General features: G+C 52.5%; 1 protein-coding gene across 2 annotated transcripts in view; it reads left to right on the forward strand.

Annotated features, from left to right (window-relative positions):
- The window catches only part of HCN4 (hyperpolarization activated cyclic nucleotide gated potassium channel 4), a 130,071-nt gene that overhangs the window by 34,408 nt on the left and 72,805 nt on the right, over positions 1-22,858 (forward strand). Inside the window, exon 1 of one of the 2 annotated variants that reach the window (XM_042022682.1) lies at positions 5,684-7,094. The exons of the other annotated variant lie outside the window; for it this stretch is intronic. Coding sequence (XP_041878616.1) covers positions 6,391-7,094 — 704 coding nt within the window. The 5' untranslated portion in view covers positions 5,684-6,390. Of the gene's footprint in view, positions 1-5,683; positions 7,095-22,858 lie in introns of those variants that run through there. 2 annotated transcript variants of the gene reach the window in all.

The following is a 22,858-nucleotide window of genomic DNA, read 5'->3' on the forward strand; positions in this document are numbered from 1 at the left end:
TGGGATAACTCCTGAAAATCCCTCTGTGGCACCATGGCCGGGGTGTCTGCTTGGGATAACTCCTGAAAATCCCTCTGTGGCACTATGGCCGGGGTGTCTGGGAGGGGCAGTGATCAACTGGCATTTGCTTGAAGCTCTTCTACTTCAGGCATGCTGACCCAGCTTGGGTTTGCAGTCTGGCTCTTTTCACAAGTCCAGGAATACTGAGTCAGAATGGAAATGTCTGGAGGTTGTTGTCCCAAATGCTGACTTCTTGCTGCCTGCCCAAGAAGTGAATCTTGCAGAGTCATGCCTGGTATCCATCAGTGTGTCAGTTCCGTCCTACTAATATTTCATCTCATTTGATAATTTAAAACAAATTTTATGGATGGATTTTGTCTCAAAGTGAGTATCTTCCTACGTATTTATGGAAGTAGGTGGCTGGAGTAAAGAGAGAATTCCTCTTGAGTCATAGCATTATAGAATTAGAGGGTAATTTAGGTTGGAAGGGATCTCTGAGAGTCTTCTGCTCAAAGCTGCCTCACATGGCAGCAGCATCAATAAATGAGCAGACACTGGAGAATCCATGGCAGCACAGCTGGGAATTGTGGAGGGAAAGTTTGTGTTGAATCCTGCACATCAGACATGGGAGACTCCACTCCCAAGGAATTTCTTTTATGGCCATTTTGCTCGCAGAGTATCTTGTTTCTAATTAGTCTCTTATTTCAAATTTTTCCATCTTCTGCCTGTCTTCAGCAGCTGGGGAGAGGGAGGCATTGTAAGGTACATCCCTGAGGATCAGAGTTGTACAAGTGCCTGGCACAGGGTATGGCTGTAAAACTTTGGGGTTGGAAATGTGATGTTGAGTTTGATTAACTTCTTCTGAGAAAAGGAGAGGTTTAAAGTGAGCCCAGACCGAGTGCAGCTCACCAAGAGCAGAGTCTGGACTTGCCAAAGCTGGAGGCTGCCGTGACCATTGTGGGGGGCACATTTCCCATCCAATCCAGCAGTGCCCGATCACCCAGAATAGCACAGGGGATGTGGACAGGAGATGCAGCAGCAGGACAGGCTCCACAGAGGGATCTGTTATTGTCTGGGAGGCTGCAGCTCATTAAACGCTGCTGAAAGGCACTATTTTGAGAAGGGCTGGTTTGATAGGCACTGAGCTGATCCCCTTGGAGCAAACCTCTCTGTGCTGTCTGAACCCTCTCCTGAATAACTCCACATCCGGGGAGAAAAATAAGCTAGTGCTCGGTTTTTAAATGGAAATGTGATGGAATATATATTTGGAAGGCAAATTTTATTGAAGCCCAAGACAAGCTCAATATGAGCATTTCACTGTGAATATTGGAGGATTCATTGGTGGAGTTTAGACAGGAACTTTGTAAGCTAATTGTGACTAAATCATGCAGCTGCTCTAATCTCAGCAGCTCCTCTGAGCTCTGTCATTTCTCTTCCTTAGAACTCCATCCGTGGTTGACTCTGTTTTCCCATTTCTCAGAAGGTTCCTATTCTCCAGGGGGAATATTAAAGGTCAGGTGGCAAGGTGCTCATGCTAATCACTCTGTTCCTAGCTGGGTTTCAGCTGCTTGCTGCACTGAGGATTACCAGCTTCTGCAAAACATCCTGGAAATCTCTGGGGGTTATTTGCTGCAGAGTCTAGGAATTCTTTCCAACGCACATGGCTGGATTTTTGGGTAACATGTCCTTTGTGCAGTCCAGTGGCAAAGCTGTTGGTTGTCAGCACATTCCCAGCAACCCCTTTACACCCTAGACAGGTGTTCACATTTCGATCTTGGTTACAAGGGTGAAGAGAGTGGACTTGCTCTGGATTTATTTACCACTGGAAGCTGGAGTGAATATTGCTTTCCAAGCACTTCCTGGTAGCAGCTTTCCCATCCTGTTGTGGATCTCAGCTCCTGCCGCTGCCTCCCGTGCCAGGCTCCGCAATCCTCCATCGCTGGGGATCTCTTCAGCGTCTCTGTGCTCCCGCTGATGGACTTTGAACCCACAGCAGCTCTTCGTTCCATCCTGACAGCAGCTCTGGGGGATCTTCCCTGTCTCCTCCCGCCCAGATCCCAGCACCCAGGCATGGATCTCCCTTCCCATTGCTCAGCTGGTTCCTTCACCCAGCCTGGTGCCCTCTGTGCCTTAAATCGGCCTCGGCACACGTTCCAATCCCCACTCTGCCGCTCCTGTAGGGAACACGGAGAGCAGGAAGAAAGCCCAGGCTGAATTTCAATGAGTGCAGTGTGACAGCACACCTGGGTAATGAATAGGGCCAAGGGGGAGTGAGGATTTGTGTATTTATCACTATTATTTCTTCATTATCTCCGAGCTGTGGTGGGAGCTGCAGAGGCAACGAGTGCAGCCTCTCCCACCAAAACTCCAAGGCAGAACCTCCCTGCTTTGTAGTGTTGAATATTTCATGAGTTTCAAATGCCAATTATGAGTTACCTGCTGCCTGCTAGGAACAATAGGCAGCTTTGAAAGGACTTGTTCCCATTCTTCCCAGCCCTGCCACATGTTTAGTGATTCCTTTTTTACCTGAGAATCCAGAGGCTCGGGGGTGATGATGGGAGCTCTCACCCAAGCAAAGGTGGGCCTAAAAGACCAGCTTGCACTGCTGTTCCGGTACCCTGAGCCACAGGATGTGAGTTTTTATGGCTCTCAGTCTATTCTTCTGTAGTCCTGAGATCATTTGGAATGGGATTTTCCACATTTGCACTGCACCACCGGACTTTTATCAAAATACCATATAAATGTGTGTCTGTGTGTATATATCTATATAAAATATAGATAAATATATTAAAATATATACATAAATATATTAAGTAAGTAAATAAATAACTAAATAAAAATACGAGCTGGCAAAATTCCTTAAGAAACAAACTAATCTTTGGCTGCTTCACCTGCATTCTCCCCACTAAATCCATTCCCTTTGTATTTATGCCAAGTCCCTTGGAGCAATGTCTGATAAATATTGTTCAAAAGGAGATGATTTCCCTCCAAACCACTTCTGCCTTTTCCTGACAGGTGTTCCTGACAGGTGACTTCTCCCACCCCCTTTCGATGTACTATGCAGCCAGTGATGGGCAAGCCAGTGAAATACTGTAGAAATCTGCCTCTGAAGGTGCATTTGCTGACATGGAAAGCACTGCCACAATGCTGGCAGTAAATCCCATCTCCGATACTGGTTTCATCCCATTGGACAAGGATAATTTCCATCCCCTACACTTGGCTCTTGGAAGGCTCTCAAGTAAAATATCATTACTTCGAAGTTGTCTCAACACAAAATTGTCACTACAATTTAAAGACTCCCCAAATTCCTCTGAGTTTGATCACCTGGAACTGCTGGAGCCAAGTTTTCACAAGTGTTCAGGAACCCACACTTGGGGACAGAGCTACACAAGGAGGCACCTTGTGGATTTAGCACTTTGGACAATTCCACGAGCCCACGGAGCTTCCTTGGATTCATCTTTGGCACAGAGAGATGTAAAGGTAGCCGTGGTCTGCAGGGGAGGAATTCCGCCTGTGATGCATGGACTGGCCGGGGGGGCTGGGCAGTGCCAGGCTCCCGGGCACAGGGATGCATCCATCGCTCTGGAATGGTGCAGGGTGTGCCAGCAGCCCGGCTCAACCTTTGCTCCTCATCATTTCTTTCCTCCTGCACAAGGGATGGAGCAGAGTTCTGCTGCCGGGTGCCCTGTGGTGTTCTGCCCCCGCCTCAGGGCTGTGGGAGAACCTGATCCCTGTCCCCAAATCGGGCACAGCAATCCCAGCAAGGGCAGGGAATGGTGGGGCATTTCCAAGGGCCAGCCAGGACACCTACAGCTGAGAGGACAAACAGCCTGGTGCCTTGAGCACGTCCTTTCCTGCTCTGTCATTCCCCGGGAACATGAGGGACTACGCTTAAGAAGCTGCATCAGTTTCAGGTGTTGTGCACCTCATTAATCAAAACACATCCTTTTGGAAGGCAGCTGATTGCAGCTGAGGCACAGAAGTGCGTACACCTCAGCATCCCTAGTGCTTGGAGGAGGGAAGAAAAACGGGGAAAAGACCTTTAGAGCTCTCCCTGGCTTAGTTCACATTATCTAATCTACAGGAGCGTTGGAAAAGTGAGGTTTATTTCCCCAGAAAAACTGGTTCTATTAGAAATTGTGATTAAAATAATAATAATATTAGATGATGTTTGCACTGTAGAGTATTTGGAATGAGTCACAGGCAGTCTGGCTGTGCCAGGAGGTGGGAGGAGAAGAGGAGCAGGTGAACACATGGGAGAAAGGATTCGGGAGAGAGCGAGGGAGAGGCAAACAAAGATGAGGAAGCATGTGCTGTGTGTGTGCTTGGTGAAGTCACTGCTGAGCAGCGTTTCCTTGCCGTGGAGCTGCAGGAACATCCTGCTGCTTTACACGGCACAGCCACCTCTGCCAGTGGCTGCTGCGAGGGAAGAGGGGAGTATTTGCTCCCGACAGCAGAAGCACAGAGGTGAGGTGGGGATTTCCTCCCTGCCTGCCGTGGGCATTCCTTGCCTGTGCTCAGCCTCCCTGCCTGCGCAGTTCACGTGGCTTGCTTCTCCTAGCAGGTAGGATTTGCAATGGCTGAAACAACAAACCTTCCAGAAAGCCTCGGATGCTGAATCTCGGCAAAAATACACACCAAAATCTCTCATGGTCAAACTGATTCTTAACTCCACTGGTTTCAAAGGCTTGGCACTAGGAACGATTTGAACCACTGTATCAATCTAGGAGCTTTTTAAACAGAATAAACAGGCATTCCCAAAGAAGCACAGGCAGGGCTGCTTGCCATCTTTTCCCCTCTTTTTCTCCGAAAAACCCCTCTCAAATATCAAAAGGTAGGGAAACCCCTAATCGTAGCCGTTTCCCCCACTACCGTGGCCTCTGTTACAGGAGGTGGGTGCCTTGTGGGCAGCAGCGAGGGGTGGCAGGATTCCCGGCCGGAGCTGTTTTCCCGGGAGCAGCCTCGGCGGGGAGCCGCGGGCAGTGCTGACTCAGGAGCCCCCGGGGAAGTGGGGTTCCCCCGCCGCGGGGAGAGCCCACGCAGCCCACACCGCCTGCGCCAGCCCAGCGCAGCCTCCCGCAGGCCGGCGGCGGAGCTCGCCCAGATGCTGCTGCCGCTCATTCGTTCGGGTTTGAGTGCCTTCTGCAGATCCGTCCCCGCAGGAGAGCCGTAGTACCGGTTAGCGTGGCTGACGGGGAAGCGACACAGCCAGCGAGAAAGGGTCCTTCCAAACCTCCGGGACGCTGCAGGCCGGGGCAAAGGCACCGTGTTCCCGGCAGGCAAACTTCTCCTAGGGAACACAGGCACTCCCCGAGCCCCTGCTTTGCACGCAAGTGAGATTTTCAAGGTGAACCGCTGGTTTTTCTTTAGATTTGGGTTCTCCCCTTCCCACAAAACCCCCCGTGCCTTCACAAGCAAACCTGCCCCCAGCAGCCACACCTCCGGGCGGAGCAGGGAGCTCCCGCATCCGAGAGAAAAAGGAATATTCTCGCTCCTATTTATTTACTTTGTCATGTTTACGATGCTGCTATTTATAAGCTGGCGGCGGCCCGGCGGCCGCGGCCGCTAAGGCGGGGCGGGCCCGGGTCCGGCGCTGCCCGGTGCCCGCAGCGCCCGGGACGCGGTGCCCGCGGCGGCGGCGGCGGCGGCGGCAGAGCCCCGCGGTTGCCGGGCGTTGCCCCTTTAAGAAGCCCGGGTGCTGTCTCAGGTAGGCAGAGCCTGTGCGCTGTAGTCGCTCCTATGGCAACCCAATAGAATGGGATCGCTTCATGAATATTCCCAGGAGCAGGGGCTGCATGAGGAATAAGTGATGACAGTGATGTAAGCAAGCAGTGGCCGCTGCAGGTTGCAGTTCATTGTGTTATTGGCCGGCAGGTTGAGGAGTTTGAGGCTCGAGCTTTGCTTTCCGGATGATGTCTGCCCGCCGGGAGCCACGGCACATTTGCATCTCGAAGCCAACATGGCAAGGCGGCTGCTGCCGCCGCTGCCGCCCTCCCTCGCCTTCCAGCCAGAAGTGTGTGGCTCTGCTCTAGACTTCTTGCCCAGTGCTCAGCATCTGAGCAGACAGGGATTGCAGTAACACTCACCAAGGGGAGACAAGCAGCAAGTAGCCAAATCGGGACAACGGAGGAGAAGGGGGGGGCTTTTTGCCTTCCCTCTTTTTTTTTTTTTTTTTTTTCGCCTCCTTCCCTTCCCTTCTGGATGCAGAGCCTGTGTTTTGATGCAGAGCCTCTGGATGCCACAGCCCGGTAAGGAGATGACACGCCAGTCTCCGGTCCCCCGTGCCCCGTGAGCCGGGGGCAGGGGCCTGGGGGCAGCGCCGGTTCCCCTCGCTGGGCAGAGAGGGGGGTCTCTCCCTGTCCCCGAGCAGCAGCAGCAGCGGCGGCGGCCATGGACAAGCTGCCCCCCTCCATGCGCAAGAGGCTCTACAGCCTGCCCCAGCAGATCGGACCCAAGGCGTCGATCATGGACGAGGAGGATGACAGCGACAAGGACACCCGCAGGAAAAGCATCAGGCTCAAGCCACTGCCTTCGCCCTCTGCTGGGAGCACCCGGGCCCTCGGGGGAGACCCCGGCCGAGGGGGGGACCCCGGCCTGCTGGAGACGGAGGCCGGCGGCAAGGGCGCCAAGACCAGCACCAACGGGGACTGCCGCCGCTTCAAAGGGAGCCTGTCCTCGCTCACCAGCAGGCACCTCCACGACGCGGCCGAGGAGAAGCGGCTCATCGGCGGCGAGGGGGAGCCGGCCTCTCCCGGGGAGGACAAGAGCCCCCCCGGCAGCGGGGAGCTGGAGCAGGGGCTGCCCGTGCCCCCACCGCCCGCCTCCCCCCCAGAGCCCCAGCAGCCGCCCCCCCGGGCCTGCTCCTCGACCTCCATCAAAGTGGAGGGAGCTGGAGGGTGCGACCAGATCACCCCAGATGAGGAGCAGAGGCTGGGCCAGGCCGGCTTCATGCAGAGGCAGTTCGGGGCCATGCTCCAGCCGGGGGTCAACAAATTCTCCTTGAGGATGTTTGGCAGCCAGAAGGCCGTGGAGAGGGAGCAGGAAAGGGTTAAGTCTGCCGGGTTCTGGATCATCCATCCCTACAGCGACTTCAGGTACAACCCCCCCCTTTCCTGGCCCACTCCAAACTAGCTGGCCTGCCCCTTCCCATGCCACCTCCTGCACAGGGCACCCACCCCGACAGAACTTTCCTGGGTCATTTCCTAGTCAGAGGAGCTGGAGGACACAGCCAAGATCTGCTCCGCTCAAACAAGCTGCAGGTTTCCTTTACATTTCACGTTAATTTTAGTGTCTCCACACAATTAGCAATTTTAAATTGTTTTTAAACCAGTTGTCTTTGGCTTTTTATAATGGAAAGGCTCTCTTGAAGTTCATTGTAAATGGGGAAAAACTGTTCCCACCTGATGCACAACTTAGACTAAAAGCATGGTGTCTGATCTTAACTAGTCTTACATCTCCATGGATGCTCTGCCTGACTGATGCTTCCCATTTTCACACCTCCGAGTCCTCTCCCTTCTCCTTCCCAAGAGTTAGGCAGGGATGTTGCTACTGTTGCTGCTCTGCAGGCGTCTTACTGCAGCATGGCTTGTCAGGAATTGGGATGTGCAGGGGATGGCAGCATTCATTAACAGGGTTCTTAACGGAGAAGGAGCCTCCTTTGCATCTGCACGTCCTCATTTGCAAAATCATTTTGGATTGGGAATAGTTAACACTGACTTTACCAAAGTACTGGCTTGCTCTCCCTCCACAGCAGCATTTCCGTGGAGGTTAATAAGGAAATGAGCTCGGAAACCCTAGAGCCGGTTTTTGTAAAGTCCTGCATGGCAGAGGGGCTGTGTTTGGTTATTTCTGAGCAAACTATCGTCTGCCGCACAGGTGAATTGTCCTCTGCAATATGTAGGTAAAGTACTGCAATCAATAATTAATTACTGAGTGCAATCAATGGCTAGGGTTTATTGCTTCAACTTTAATTACAACGGGCTTACATGTCACATTTAAAAGCACACAGAGGAGAATATTATTCCAACATATCTTTGTCACACCAGGTGATTTTATTGAATTCTGCACTCTGCAAAGAGCCGTGCTTGATTCCCAAAAATACAGTTAGTGAGATAATTGCAGGAAGGAGTTTCGGGGTGGATTTGGCCTCCCAAAGGCAGGAATGACAGAAACCTCTTGACACCAGCTATTAGGGATTTAGCAAGCAGCCCACATGCTTAGCGGATTCAGCACTGGCACTGACCAGATTCCTTGATATTTGCTTGGATTAACAAATGTTATTAGAAGGCTCTGTGAGTTGGAAGACTGCACTGTCATTTAAATTCAGTGCATTCAAGTGTCCCAAGCACACAGCTGACTGAGCTTAGGAGGGTTTCCAGCAGCTACAGCGTGATACAGAGTCCTTGCGAGCACAGCCTTCCCCAATCCCACACTGGAACCAGGAGAAAATTGCCTCCCAGTGAGACTGACCAAGTAATAGCTCCCGAACACTGTGAGAATGAGCTGCTTTCAAAAGAACAAAACCAGTTTCATACTCTCAGCTGTATTTGCAGTATTTGCCATGAGTCTGGAGTTTAACTGCTGTGTTTTCTTGGGTTATTCCAGCAATGTCGCACCCACAGGAAATTTGGGGTTTAGTCTCTGGGTTGTGTCTGGATTGATGCAAAAGCAGTGCTCAGCTTCCATATCCTTCCATCTCTGTAATGGATTTGTTCCCTTCCATATCTGTGCCTGTTTCCAGCCTGGCAAACTTCAGCAGCAGGAGCTGAGGTAACCACCTTGCCCAAGGTGAGATGGTCCGGAGAGTTTGGGTTTTCAAGGTTCCTACAGAGCCAGTGCTTATTCCACAAGGTGCTGAGGTAACTTCTCATTCCTGAGGCGCTTGGCTATGGGGCCACTCCTGGCCTTGCCCAAAGGAATGGAGGCTGCTGGCAAGCCTTGGCTCCCCAAGCCAGATGACGCTGGCACTGAGCTGTTCGTGTATGCAGAGCTCTGGGGGTGCACGGGTGACTCCTGGTGTTAATAACAGAACCTGCCCTGACGGAGCTGGGAATCTGTGAGGGAAGGCACGGGGAGCTGGATGTCTGTACCTGGGGCACATTCCAGGTGGGCTGGTTTTCTTCTGAACTGGCGTAGCAGCCCAGCCCAGCAGCACCGGCCGTGTCCCTGCTGTCACCCTGCTGTCACCCTGCTGTCACCCTGCTGTCACCCTGCTGTCACCCTGGGCCGGGGCAGTGGGGTGAGTGTCTGGAGCCATGTGAGGAGGCCGGGAGGAGCCGGAGGCACCACTGCCTGCTCAGGGGGGATATTTCCAGGGAGGCTTTGTTCACCCCTGTTTCTAGGTCACCTGCAGCAGGATAGGAATTGGGTAGGAATGCTGCTTGGAGAACATGCGTGGGCTTCCACAGAAAGTGACCTGTGGACAGTGGCTGCCTTGAAGGGGAAGAGTGGGAGCCTTCCCACCTTCTGTTGGGGCTCTGTATTCCCTCCTTCCCTCAGCTACAGCATCTCTCTTGGAAACAGCTCCCGTGAATATGGCTAACATTTTTTGACCTCTGGATTGCAGCAGATTGCACCAAAGAGCAGATCTTATAGAAATATTTGCAAGAGCTGTATCCGTGCCCCAAAGGAGGGTGTTGTGTGCTTGGGGAATTACGCAGTGCAATTCCTGACTGCTCCGTGTTCCAGCCGGGCGCGGATCCCGGAGCCTCGGGATCTTGGAGGCTCCATGATCCTGCCCTTCGCTGGCACCAGAGCTGTGCAGCAGCGTTTGCTGGTCCAGTTTCAAGTTCGGAAAGGTTTAGACGGCGAGCTTGCTGTCTGTGCCTTTGGAGAAAGCTGCCTCCCCTCTGCGAGCGAGGTGCTCTCCAGGCGGGTTCTGGTGGGGCTCCAGCCCTCGTGACTGCCGGCTCCGAGCAGCTGGAGCTGGGAAGTTTGCATGGAACACTCCAGGCCGATGCACTGCTGTGAAATGACATTGGGGAGATTCTCCGACTCCACGGAGTCGCTGCTCCTTCGCGCTCTGCTTCGAGAGGAGTTCCTGATTTAGAATAGAACAGAGGCTTTCATCATTGTCTCATTAAATTATCATTTTAGCATCTAATAGGGCTAATTCCAGTGGCAAATCTATGACCCTCCAAGAGTAAAACAAATTAATATAGATTCAGGCTCTGTTGATCTCTGCTTTTAGTCCATTGTGAGGGGAAAAGACATCAAATGACCTTTATAAAAATCAAGCTCGGTGCCCCTGAGTACTCCTGACTAATGCAGTGGGCTGGTCCTAGAAGCGCTTAAAAGGTGTCTTAGCAATTTCTAATGAAAATTAAGAATGCTGGCTCCCATTCTGAGGTGCAGATGTGTGTGCTGGCAGCTGGAGTTCATTTGCATCTGTGGTTGATTGCACATCAGTGCAGAGCCACACTGTATTTCCTAGATCAAGATTTATCTGTGACTTTGAAAGCTCTTCTACTGGGTCGACAGAATTGTATTTTACTGCTTGGAGGAAGCATTGATCCAGTACAATTCGTTTAATAAAAAAATTCCAGACAAACAATGATCTGTCTAGTTCGTAGCTGACTGAAGCATGTGGGCTGTAGCTGCTGCCCAGAATTGCTTGCAAAAAAAGTGTAGCATGCTGCTTTTAGAAAGACCTGAGAACAGATACACTATCTGAGGGCCCAAAATAGTCCCAGCAGTGGATGTAAATAGAACTGCACATTATTCACTGCCCAGTAATCTATTAACTTCCTCACAGTGGAGAGAAGCTGCTGTCTCTTTGAAAACAATGGCAAACGTTCCACTCGAGAGCAGACCCAGCTACAGATTTTAGACTTCTTCTTTTCGCTGGTATTGCTTGCAATACTTGCATGCAAACAGATCCTTGATTTCGTTTGCTTCCTCTGCCAGAGCTCCCTGGCTGCCGGGACCCTGGGGGAGGTTTCTGTGGCAGCAAAAAGCAGGTGCTCAGGTGTGAGATGTGAGGGGAAAGAACAAAATCACTGCTTCCCGTCGTGCTGCCGTGTCCCTCAGCCTCCCTTCTCGGGGGGAGTCAGTGGGATTTACTAATTATAGTCCTAAGAACTGAACCCAGTGGCACTGTGGGATGGAGCAGAAATGGGAGGGACGTGTGTTTGCCTTTCCCACTCTCCTGAGCAGACCTGATTTCCAGTGCCTCTCCGAGTGCTGCTCTGGCTGTGCCACTGTTCTCACTGGGAAGCTTTCTGCCGTGCTTTAGAAGGGTAAACAGTTTGTGCAGAGTCCAGCAGCGCTGGCTGACTCTGGCAGCTCCCTTGGCTGGGCGTTGCTCCCTGCTCTCAGGCAGTGATGCCCTTTTCTCCATCTCCTGCCCCAAGTGCTGCTCCTTGTGCTGCCCTCCCTCCATGCCCACGCCCAAACGCTGATCCCAGGACTCGCCCTTTGCTCCAAGTGGGAATTCTGGGGCAGGGAAAGGGCAGGGAACAGTGGCTTTGGTGGCAGGACCTGTGCCTGGCGTCGGAATCCAGCGGGAAGTGCCGACAGGCCGGGTTTGGAGCGCACCTCCCGGGCTTGGCTCTCTTCTCGTCCCCTTTGTGGTGATGGTGTTGCCTTGGGCTAGCAGGGGGAGATTGGAGACAGGTCCCACTGCCTTTGCTGCGGAGAACTTCCCGGCCAATTCCCAGGGCTCCTTGCTGGAGCAGAACCAGGGGATCCAACCAGGAGTGATGTGGAGGAGAATCCAAATGCTGCCGAACACATGGATTGGGTCTCTGCTGTCCTCAGGGGACTTTCAGTCAGGCTGCAGAGGACCCATGGCTTTGTGACCATGACCTAAGGGAATGAAACTCCTGCATCCAAACTTCCCATGCCCATAGGCAAGTCAGCCTTCATGCTCCAGCTCACTGGTCAGGAGGCAGAGGATGAATAATCCCCACCAAACAGGCCGTGTAGGAGTACAGCTTTTTGTGTGAAACGTGTTCACATGCCTGAGCTGGAAAACAGGAAGGCCTCGGTAGAGGCAGCACCTCAGTGCATCACCGGGATAAAACATTCTAGGATTATTATTATGATATTTTCACGTGGAGAAAATGAGACAAAATAACATAAATAAATACTAAAGCAAGCACTGGGATTTAACAAAGAGCTATGATTAAGATTTTTTTTGCAGAAACTTAAGGCAGGCCCTTCATACCAATCTCTGCCAATAGATGAAGACATTATCTCTCCCACAGAAGCTCCTCCCTCAGTACACTCAGGGACAGCTCCTTTGGGAAAAACAATTTAACGTTTTCTCTATCTCTTCTTGTAAGATAACATATCTTATTTATTATATCTTACTCAGATCCTGATGTGAAAAAAAAAGGTTCATTTTCTCTTGCTTTACAAAATACTTACTATGCTAACAGTAAGTGTTCATTTCACTTCCTGGCAGCAAGGAAATTGGGAATATCATCCCCAGGTTACAGCGAGGTGGCACAGGGCGGTGGGGATTGAGGTAGAACCACCCCCGAGGTGGGTGTGGTGGAAGCAGGAGGCCTCACACAGCATGGCCTCGGTCAGAGCTCTGCCCTGGGGGCTCTGCAGGGAACGGGCACAGAGCTACCGAGGACCTGTCTGAGGAGCCGAGGGTGCTGTGAGAGGACTGGGCACGTTGTGGTTTGGACCATTCCTTAGGCTGGCTCCGTGAGCAGCCAGCCTGGGAAATGGGCCCATCCCTCCCACCCACCCTCTTCCCAGGCCTCTGCTGCTTGTTGGTTTGTCTGTTGTTATAGCAAAAAATAATCACTGCTGTAAACAATGACATCGTGTTCTCTCCCAACATCATCTCGGGATATTATTCCAGTTACAGTCTGGGATTGGGCTCCTTGCCTGACACTTCTGCAGGAGCTCTCCGGCAGAGGGGGAGGCTCTGAGCTCTGCTCACCTGCCCTGGCCATCACAGCCCAGCCCGCAGTTCCTTATCTCTTCCCCTGCAAACCTGCCAGGCTGGGCAAGAAACGGGCTCCTATAGAAGATCTCCTTCTGCACACACCTGCCCCAAGGCCTCGCTCGCAGCCTGAAGGAGGCAGGAATTCTCTGGGAAGCACTGCTTTGATCCATGTCGTGACTGTAACAGCACAGCCAAGCTCCCGTCTGCTGCTTCCTACCCCGAGCTTTTGACTTTGCAGTCTGGTTTTTAATGCGGTGGTTTGTACAGTTGTTAGGGTTTTAAAAACAGCTCAGTCTCTCCCCTTGGCACAATAATATCTCTGGGTTCATTAGCAGGTGTGGAGCTTTTCAAGGCTGTGCTGCACTGTCCTCTGCTCTGAATGAAGCAGTGGCCGTAGCAGGGAGTTACAGCAAAGGAAAGATGCTGCACCGCGCTCCAGGGTTACTCCAGGCTCCACAGGAAACACTTTCTGCCTGCTACAAACTCCCTGTTCTCCTCCTCACCTTCAGCCCCACTCTCTCCAACCTCTTGTCTTCCCCATCTTTCACTTGAAGTTTGTGTTTCTCATCCCCCCAGTGCCACCTCCATTTTCCAGGCTCCTTTTGGCAGGTGTCTTGTCCAGCCAGTCCTAGATCCCAGTATCCAGCTTCCTTCTCATCTGATCACTGATTTCCACCTTGTTTCCAGAAATGCCTCTCCTCCTCACCCCTGGCAGTGTTCCAGTGTGTTGGGTTGGCATTTACTCAGTGCAGTTCCAGTCTCCATCCTTCCTTATCCTTCAGCTTTTTCTCTGGGTGGGTCTCTCCAGATCAGTTCCTTCTCCTGCTACATATTCATAGTTGCTGTTGTCCTTCCGACTCTTCCAACAATCTCAGTTTTCTCCATCCCCTTCCTGACTTAAGAATGGATCATTTTTCCCAGTAATTTAAAACTCTTCCAACATTATCCTTCTCCTTCTATTGGACACTGCCAATGTTGAGACGAAAGCTACCCATTTTCTAATATTTAAACTTGAAAGATCTCAGTCCTCCGTGATGAATCTGTCTGGAAGCACATGCTCCACTGCAGGAGAATGAAACAGATTTTATTTGAAGGAAAAATACGGTTTCAAGGGTAAAACCCACAGAGTCAGTGTAGGACTTTACAGCACTATTTTAAGGAGGTAAACTTGGGGTTTTGATCCAGTATTATTCTGGTGAGGTAACTGTGCTGGTGCTTTCTGTGGCACCGAGGTTTTTTCTGCTCCAGTGTCACTGCTGCTGCACTGAAATCCATTTATTATACAGATAAAAGAGTGATCTTTGTCTGGAGATAACATAGTGTCATTTCAGCTTGAAACTGCTGAAATTTGTCTTTGTTTCTGATGTGTTATGAGCATCTCATTAGCAAGCTCATGAATCCCTCAGTTTGCTCTCAAAACCAACTATCTGAGCTCTCATCTCTGCCAGAGCAGAGATTTCCTCCTTTCTCTTTATTTTTGAAAGCTGTGTTGGTGCCAAGGCAGTTATAGGTCAATTGAGTTATTGTTGGTTCTAATTGGCACTCTAACAAGCTATTAAATCAATTTACCTACAGATGAATGTCACTCAAAAAGCAAGGTGCCAGCTCCTTTTGAGAACTTCAAAAAGCCCATTTCCTCTGCTGGGTGTGAGGGAAAGGTCAGGCTGCACGGAAGTGGCTACTTGAGATTTTCCCCCGAAATGTTTGCACCACGAGCTCTGTGGCTGAACACGGGCCAGGCTGTGAGGAGGCATGACACCATTTCCAGAACCCGAAGCCAAGAGGAAGAATTAAGAACATCACCACCTCTGACAGATCTCTTGTGTCCCTTCCCCAGCGTGTAACGAAGCAGGGGCTGATTTCCATGTGGCAGGATCGAGGTGCTGTCCTCCTCCTCCTTCACAGGTGTGTGTCCCACATGCTTTCCTGTGGCTGTGGATGCAGGTGCAGTGTCCACAACCATCTTCCAGCCCCTAGCTGGTGACATCATTGCCTTTTGGATGTCTAGAGATTCACGAGGTTTCCTCGCTTCCCTTGCAGAAGAGTCAGAGTCATTACGGCCAGCAGGGTTGATTTAAGTTCCTTTCTGCGACGTTTGGATGACCTCTCCCCACAGCAGCACTCCAGAGCTCGTCCTGGTGGGGTGGCTGTAACCCTGCCTCTGCCGAGCCTGCAGGGCAGCACCAGGGCTCTCTCCCAGCAGCACTGCACGTTCAGAACGCACGCTGCTCTCCAGGACAAGCGGTGAGGAGTGCTCAGGTCCCCGTGGGTGGGCTGGGCTTTGGGGAGGCACAGGGCAGAGCAGGACGCAGCTTGGCTCCGTGCAGCTCTGCAGTGCTGACAGCACCAAACCTGGGTTTGCCAGCAGACACGGCACTCACAGCTCCAGAAACACAGCAGAGGGAGCAGATGTGTCCTGGGCTAACAAGGTACTCTTAGAGAGACCTTTTCCTGCCCCTTTCCCATGCTGAATGCTCTGCTAGCTGGGAAGTCCCTTTCCAAACTGGAATTATTCCCTGCGTGCAGTATCAGACGTGGTCACCCCGTGGCTGGTGTTAGCACCAGGCTGGAGGGAAACCAGGCTCTTATCTCCCGAGGAGACGCTGCAGGCAGCAGGGGAGGACAGTGCCGTGAGAGCAAAGCAGATGAGCATCCAAGGGGGAATTCCAAGGTCAGCTTGAGGGCCCACCACTTCCACGGTCCAGGGGCACGGCAGCTTCCCCAGCCGTGCGCGAGAGCTAATCTCATTTGTGGTGACTCGTCCAAATGTGCTAATTAAGGATTTAACTCTCGGCCTCTTTGGATGGAGAGCTTGTCTGCGTGTGCGCATCCATTGTTCCAGAGCTCAGAGGCAGGAGAGGAGCTGCAGGTTGCCTCCTGGCTCCAGCACAGGAGCTCTAACTCCTGTTTTTTGATTGTCACAGCCGTGCTCAGGGTGTTTGTGAGTGCCAGGCAATCAGGAGCTGTGCAGGGAGTAACTGCTCAGCCCTGTCACAGCTCCAGCGGGACTGGGAGCACAGGAGCTCTGCTGGGACTCGCTTCTCCTGCTCCTTGTCAGAACCTGGCCACTGTTACAGCCTGATCCTCCTTCCACCTGAGCACGGGGAGGGCATGGAAAACCCTGGAAAGCCCAGGGAGGTGCCTTTGGATGTGCTGGGTGTGGGAAAGCAACGTCTGGCGCTTATCAGCGCTTGGGAGGAGATAACAGCTGCATTCCAGAGACTGGGGGACTCCACAAATCCCTTCCTTCCCAGTGATCTCAGGGCAGGGGGCTGGCTCAGCTCAGCACTAACACCTCTCAGCAGGGCAGCTGTGCATCTCGGGGCACTGGGGGCAGGGGAGACCCTCCCTGTGCCCGCTTTGTGCCCAGTGCAGGGAGCCAGCGCAGGGACACCCTGGCTCTGCAGAGCAGCAGAACAGCGGGGCAGTGCCCACCTCACTCCTGGCATGTCCTGCACCAGCTCTCCCAACGGTCCAGGTGATAAGAGAAAAGATAATGATGCCTGGCTCGGTGCAGCTTTTTTAACAACAGCAAGCCCACTTTCATGAAGCACAGATTCTTGATGCTTGACCTTTCCCCCTTCCCTTCCAAGTTCTAATGCATGCACAAGCGATACTTCTATTAATAACAAGAGGAATATATTTTTCCATCCCTATTTTCCTGTGAATGGTGGGGAGGGCAGGAGGAGGGACCAGTCTAGACTGCAGATGATGGTCTGTTCTCCTTGATGCCCATACAAAGCACTCGTATCGTGCTCATTTAGCTGTGGATGCACTCGGAATGACAAGCAGTGCCTAGCAGACAGAAGGACAAGCTGGAAGGGATGTCAGGCACACAGGTTGGACCGGTGAGCCATCCTGAACTGAATTCTCCATGCCTTCATTTCTCCAGCTTTAAGAAAAGGGGTGATGGTGCTGCCAGGGGCTGTGGAAGATGCTGGGGGACTCTACAATATTTTAATGTAGCAGCAGATGCCAGAGGAGGTGCCAGCAAGGGTGGGGTTGGTCTCTACCGGGCAGTTTTGTAAGAAATTCTTCAGGATTCTCCATTTCTGTGTAGTGCTGTAGATTTGGTCTCACCTATTGTCCACCTTTAATTGGGACCCCAAAAAGCAGTGGGTCCATGTGCTGTTGTTAGGGGATTTCTGAATCATGGGTTCCTTTGTCTTAATAAGGGAAGGGGTGACCAATACTCTCCAGTTCCATGTATGGTGCTCCATTGTCTGGCACATTTAGAACTAGGCTGGAAAAAGATAGGAAAAAGCCTGCATGGAGAGGCAGACAAGATGGATTTTACCTTTTATGTCCATAAATGAGAATTGTGTAGCCCCTGCATGGGGCTCAGAAATGCTCTAAGAAGAAAATGTTCCACCTTTCCCTCACCAGTCATGTGTACTGCAGGGTGTGCTACCCTTTCCTTTGGGAACGTGTGACTCCAGACTTCAGGAAACACTCCCAAAAACCAGGTCTGGCACAGGAGCTGCGCAGTGTCTGTCCCTGCTGTGGTGTGGCAGCTCTGGGAAGCATCCCTGAAGCTGGGTGGCTGGCAGATCTTTTGGGTGATGTGTTGTGACCCCTGGCTTTTGGTGCAAACACGAGTGTGCTCCATGCCAGCCTTGGCCAGGGCAATTCCCTGCATGTGCCGTGGCTGGGACATCCAGGCTTGTCCCACAGCTGGCAACTGCAACAAAAACCTGGGTCACAGGCGTGCTTCAGTCAAACCCAGATGTGCCCATGGCTGCTGGCTAAGCCCTGAGTGCTTCTGGACAGTTCCTGGTGCTCAGTTTGTGGGACTGTTGGGGTCTCTTCTCCTTCATTCCCATGGCAATGGGCTCCTCTGCTGTCTCTGCAGCACAGGTGCTCCTCCCTCATCCCTTCCCATGGATCCCACCGGCCTCTCCTTGCCCGCAGATCCTGCTGGGAAGCTGGGCCCAAGCCTTCCAAAGCGGGGCAGCTCCTTCTGCAGCACGAGCAGGACTTGGGGCTGACAGTGGCAGCTGTGGGTATGGCCCCAGGACTCCTGCTTTCCAACAGGGGATCTGGAAGCCTCATTTGCAAGTAAATTCACACAGCCAAATCTGCACTGCAGACAAAAAAAGATTTGCCTTGACATCATCTGCCCTGCTCTGCGCTCCGCAGTCAGTCAGGAGAGCAGAGCACAGCTCCAGCCTCTCCAGCTCAGCAGAATTAAGGCTAAGCTTCATCATGAGCTCATGCAAGCTGTTCCCACCCCCAATAATTGGCTGCTGCATGCTTTGTGTCTGTCTAGCCATTGCTGCGTGTGGGTGGGTGTGTTGTGTGTGTGTGAATGAGTCTGCTGTGGAAATTAATGCATAACATCGGGGGTGCAGCTAATGATGAAGTGCCTTGGGAGTGCTGGGGCTGGCAGCAGCGTGAGCCAGGGCTGAGCCCCTCAAACACCTGCGCAGAGATCCCTCTGCCTGCTACCACAGCATGGCCATTCCCACTCCCAGACCACCACCACCACCTCTGTTTTGCTCTTCCTCCCACCCTAAAGCCCTCAGAAGTGTTTCCAGTCCTGTGTTCCCCATAGCTGAGATGTAGAAGCCGGACAAAAGGCAGTGTAATTTCTCCAAAGCTGTAATTTCCCCATCAGCACAACCCTCTCTGCAGGTGAATAGGAGATGCCAGAGGTGCTGGTGTGTCCGTGGCGATGGGAGACGATGCAATCCATGAGCGTGGCTGTGGAGACACTGCTGGGTGAAGTCAGGGGTGAAACCCCCTGGGACTTGGCAGCTGTTCTGGGGCACAGCTCTCACAGGGCTGTTCTCAAGTACTTCCTCCAGTGCAGTCACCACAGGCACACTCTCAGGAATGGCAGGCCAGCAGCCTTTCTTCCCAGTCTCCGAGATACAAGGTGCAGAGACAATCCCTGAGGGAGCCCAACAAGCTGCCTGCAGTTAGGCCCTCACATTTCCTCAGCCGGGCCCGCGAGTCCCTCCCGTTGCCTCAGCCTGGCCCAAAGCTTCAGGCCTTGCTTCCTCTCCACACCCCTGTGGCCGAGATTTTTCTGGAGAAAGGGCACCTCTTTGAAGTCAGGACAGGTCAGTGGAAACTTCTGCCTGCCCCAAACTCGGATTCTAAGATCTGCAGCCCTGTTAGGGAAAAAGAGTAGGGCTGGCTGTTCCTCCAGTTGTGTGGTTCAGAGTGGAGCATGGCTTTCCTACAGCTGGGCACAAGAGGAGGGCAGAGAATTCTTCACAAAAACCTTGCTTTTCCTAGGCAAAGTGTGGCCCTGGCTGGCTCAGGAAGAGGAAGGGAGGATATTCCAACTAAAGGAGTTCTGTAGGAATACAAACGACCCTGATGATAAAAGCCCGTGGCTGCTGGCAGAGCACTCGTGACCTTTGCAGGCAGGCAGGTGACGCTGCGAGGAAGGGCAGTGCAGCTCCGGCGCTTCAGCTGTGCTCAGCCCCTGCCCTGGAGCTGCAGTGCTTCTGCTGCACTTCCCTCAGCTCAGCCTGGCTGCAGGGCTGCGTGAGATCATCCCTCCACGCCCCGGGGTTCCCGTGGGTGCGGGTGGGCTGGTCGGCATCGCTTGGAAATGAGGTTCATTAGCAGACATACGGAGCCAAATTCACAGGTGAGAGTGGCCCTGGGAAAGAGTTTCCCTCCTTGGAGGCGCCTCAGGCCGCGTGTCCTGTCCTGGAACCCCGAATTACCCAGGCCCTGTGCTGGCACTGGGGGGTATCTGCTGGCGCTGCGCTGCTGTCACTGATCCCACATCCCACTCCCAGCTCTGTGTTTGTTCAGTGGCTCCTCAAGTCAGGATTTAGGGAGCCTGGGGCTCTCTTGCCACAGTGGAAGCGGTTCAGAGCCCTGAATTTTCTGCTCTTTGCCCACAGAACAGCTATTTCTGATTCAAGGATGCCTTTCCTGAAGGAGATCCCTCATTTACCATCTGCATCTCTAACGAGCTAATATGGGTTTGGATACACTTGGGAGCAGAGCTGCTCTGCTCTCTGCTTGCCCTGGCCTCCAGTCAGAGACCCTCTGCTGTTCCCCACTGGAGTGCTGCTGGAGAGACTTGAGAGCTTTCCCCAGGTCCCCTCACCACTAACCCATCCTCCTCCTCCTCTTCCTCAGCCTCCCTGTGCTGTCCCGGTGCCAGGGCTCCCAGCTGGGCTGAGGCACAGCACAGACATTTCTGCTGGGATGAAAGAACAAGAGCAAAACCCTGGCTCCTGCCTTACTCTGAGCTTAAGCAGAAGGACGGGATTAACTAAAAAGAAGAAAACCACCGAAATCATGTAATCATGATGGAAGTGCACGAGTTGCCAGCCAATTTATGTGCTATCCCAGCACATCCCTGCTGAAATCAAAGGCTGAGCCAGTGCCTGCTGCAGTGGCCTTGAAACTGAGTCCTGTGTGTGCAGAAGGAAAAGCTACAAGGATGTTTCATGTTTTGGAGAAGAGGGCCCTTTGAGAGTGTGTTCTTGGAAAAGCTGGAATTCATTGAGACACTGCTGCCATCCTCCATTCCCAAAGCAGGGCAGGGAAGAGACTTGCCTCTAGGCACCACAACCAAAGGATAAGACTTGTCTTTTCTTTTAAGGCACAAAACTTAAAAGCCTGGAATAGTCTTTTGTGGCTGTGACTCTCAGATCCCAGAGCGTGTTTAGGTTCTTTTAGGGTTTCCTCTCCCACACTCAGGACCAGAAGTAGATCTTTCTAGAAGTGCCCACCTCCCAGTTCCATGTGCTTCTCTGGGCTCAGGCGTGAACAGAGCCTGTGCTGAGTTCCTGCCTTGAAGCATGGATTGAAAATTGAAAATACATCCGTACACCTCATTTACACCTTCAGTGGGCAGGGAAAGGTTTGGCTGTCACTGCCTTGGAGCAGGCTCCTGTCCTGCTGTCCCTGTGGTCACCACTGACTGTGCCAGCGTGTCCCACATCCCAAGGCTGTGGCAGTTGCTGTCCCAAACTCCTTACAGAGGCTGGCATTTCACATTGCCCTCGTAGCTGGTCCGAGCCTGATGCCACAGTGGAAGTACAAGTGGGGTGTTGTTATTTAGTGGGTTTCCATGGCTCTCCTATCTGCTCTGCCCCAGCTGTGCGTAGCAACAGCTTTGTCACATTCCTGTGAAACAGCAGGGAGATTTATTCCCAGCTTACGGCTGGAATGGGAATATAGAGGAAAAACTCCTGTATTTCCTCTCGGGTTGCTCACACAGACGGAACCTGAGTGGTGCAGACATCTCAGTAGCTCCTCAGTGACAGCCCTGTCCTTCCTGTCCCTGCAGTGTCCCTTTCCCAGCCTGTCCCTCTGGCAGGCTGGAGCCTCCTCGTTCTGTATTGATGGAAAATGCATCAAGCTGAATATATTTCTGAAACAACTTGTTTCTGGCAGGTTGTTCATTCTAAAAATATATTTATTTCTAATTGCTGAGCGGAATGCTTAATGAATTCTTCCTTCCCAAGAACAATTAATCAAAGAAATGATTTAGGGCTGGCACTTGCTCCCCCAGGGCTCAATGGCTTCGTTCCATTGACTTAAATAGAGCAGGGCAAGTCCGGCCCGTGGTGGGAAAGATTTATCTGAGCACTTTTCGTGGTGCCCATCACTGTTTGTCTGCCTGTCCCCGGCGCTCCGTGCGTTGAGGAGCAGCAGTGCACAGCAGAGCCACCGGGAGCTTACAGAGCTGCCCGTGTGCCAGCGGCGCTTTGGGCTGCTCAGGAGGGAGGAGGCTGCAGCTGCAGCTTGCTCTGGGAGCTTTCTCCATGGGAACGTCACTGACACGCTGCAGCATTGGATAGAGGAGAACCCTCTGGGAATCCCCACCACACCACAAGTCAGAGAATTTGCAGCGTGTCCTGGAAAGAGCAGGAGAGGTCCAGCAACAGCCCGGGTCGTGGCAAAGGGCGGGGAGGTGCTCGGTGGGAGTGCCTGGATCCCCAGCACATGCTCCTGTCCAGGAGTGTGTGTAGCAGGTGAAAAGCCAAATTTCCTCCTACCAGTGTGACAGGAGGGGAAAGGCCGTAAATGTCCTGAGTGTGACCACGGAATTCTTTCCATTGTGCATAACTGTGACTGGGAGCATCCTCTGTGGGCAGCTGTGTGTGACACTGCCCTTGCTGGGGACAGTGTATTTTACACGTCCGCTGCCTGAGTGTTTCATTCTCCCGTCTCAGAGCGTGCCCCAAGTCCTCCTCGTTTTCCCTCAGTCTTGTGCTGCCCCTCAGTTTCTGCTGGGTTCCCTCGTTTCGGTCAGCCCAGTGCAGGGACGTCTGGGGGACGGGAACAGTTCCTCAGAACTGGAAGGGGCTTTGGAGCCTGGAGGCTCCTGACATGAGGATCTGAAGCTGAGAGCTGAGTGCCCTTCGGACACTGGGTTGGATGTCAGAATTCCTGGTCTCTGCTCTCCGCTCTGCTGAGGCAGTGAGGCCCTCTGGAATATCTGCCCCTCCGTGCCTCAGTTTCCCCAGCTGGCAGATGCTGGTGGGGACACTCAGCCACCTGCCCTAAAAAACTTTGAGGTCAAAAGGGAACCAATCTCTGGGGAGCTCCTCAGAGTTCCAGTACAGGCAGTAATTAATTCAGCAGCCATTCCAGAGGAAGGGATAGTGGATTCACGTGGATGCCTTAGGTAAGCACAGCCTCAGTACAGTATGTTTCTTCTGAGACTGAAAATAATCAGAAGCAATTGGACTTTTTTTTTTTTCCTAACTGCTGCATTTTTAGAAGGTGATTCATCTCTCATCTGGGGTCTGGGCTACCTGAATAGCCCCAAGATCCCAGCAGCATTAGTCTTCTTGAGGATTCATTGTGCTCCATTGCAGCCTAAATAACTCATTACAAACAAGAGTCTGATGTGAGCACCAGCTGGGCAGGAGAGGCACTTTGTGCATTGGAAGCTGAAGTGCACACGGGGAGTGCCTCCTTACCTTCTCAGGTACCTCACTGCTTCCATCCCCCTCTGTTCCCTTCTCA

The sequence above is a fragment of the Corvus kubaryi genome, unplaced genomic scaffold (genome assembly GCF_017639235.1).
Source record: "Corvus kubaryi isolate FWS band 111438036 unplaced genomic scaffold, C.kubaryi_AGA036_p1.0 37220, whole genome shotgun sequence".
Taxonomy (NCBI): Eukaryota; Metazoa; Chordata; class Aves; order Passeriformes; family Corvidae; genus Corvus; species Corvus kubaryi.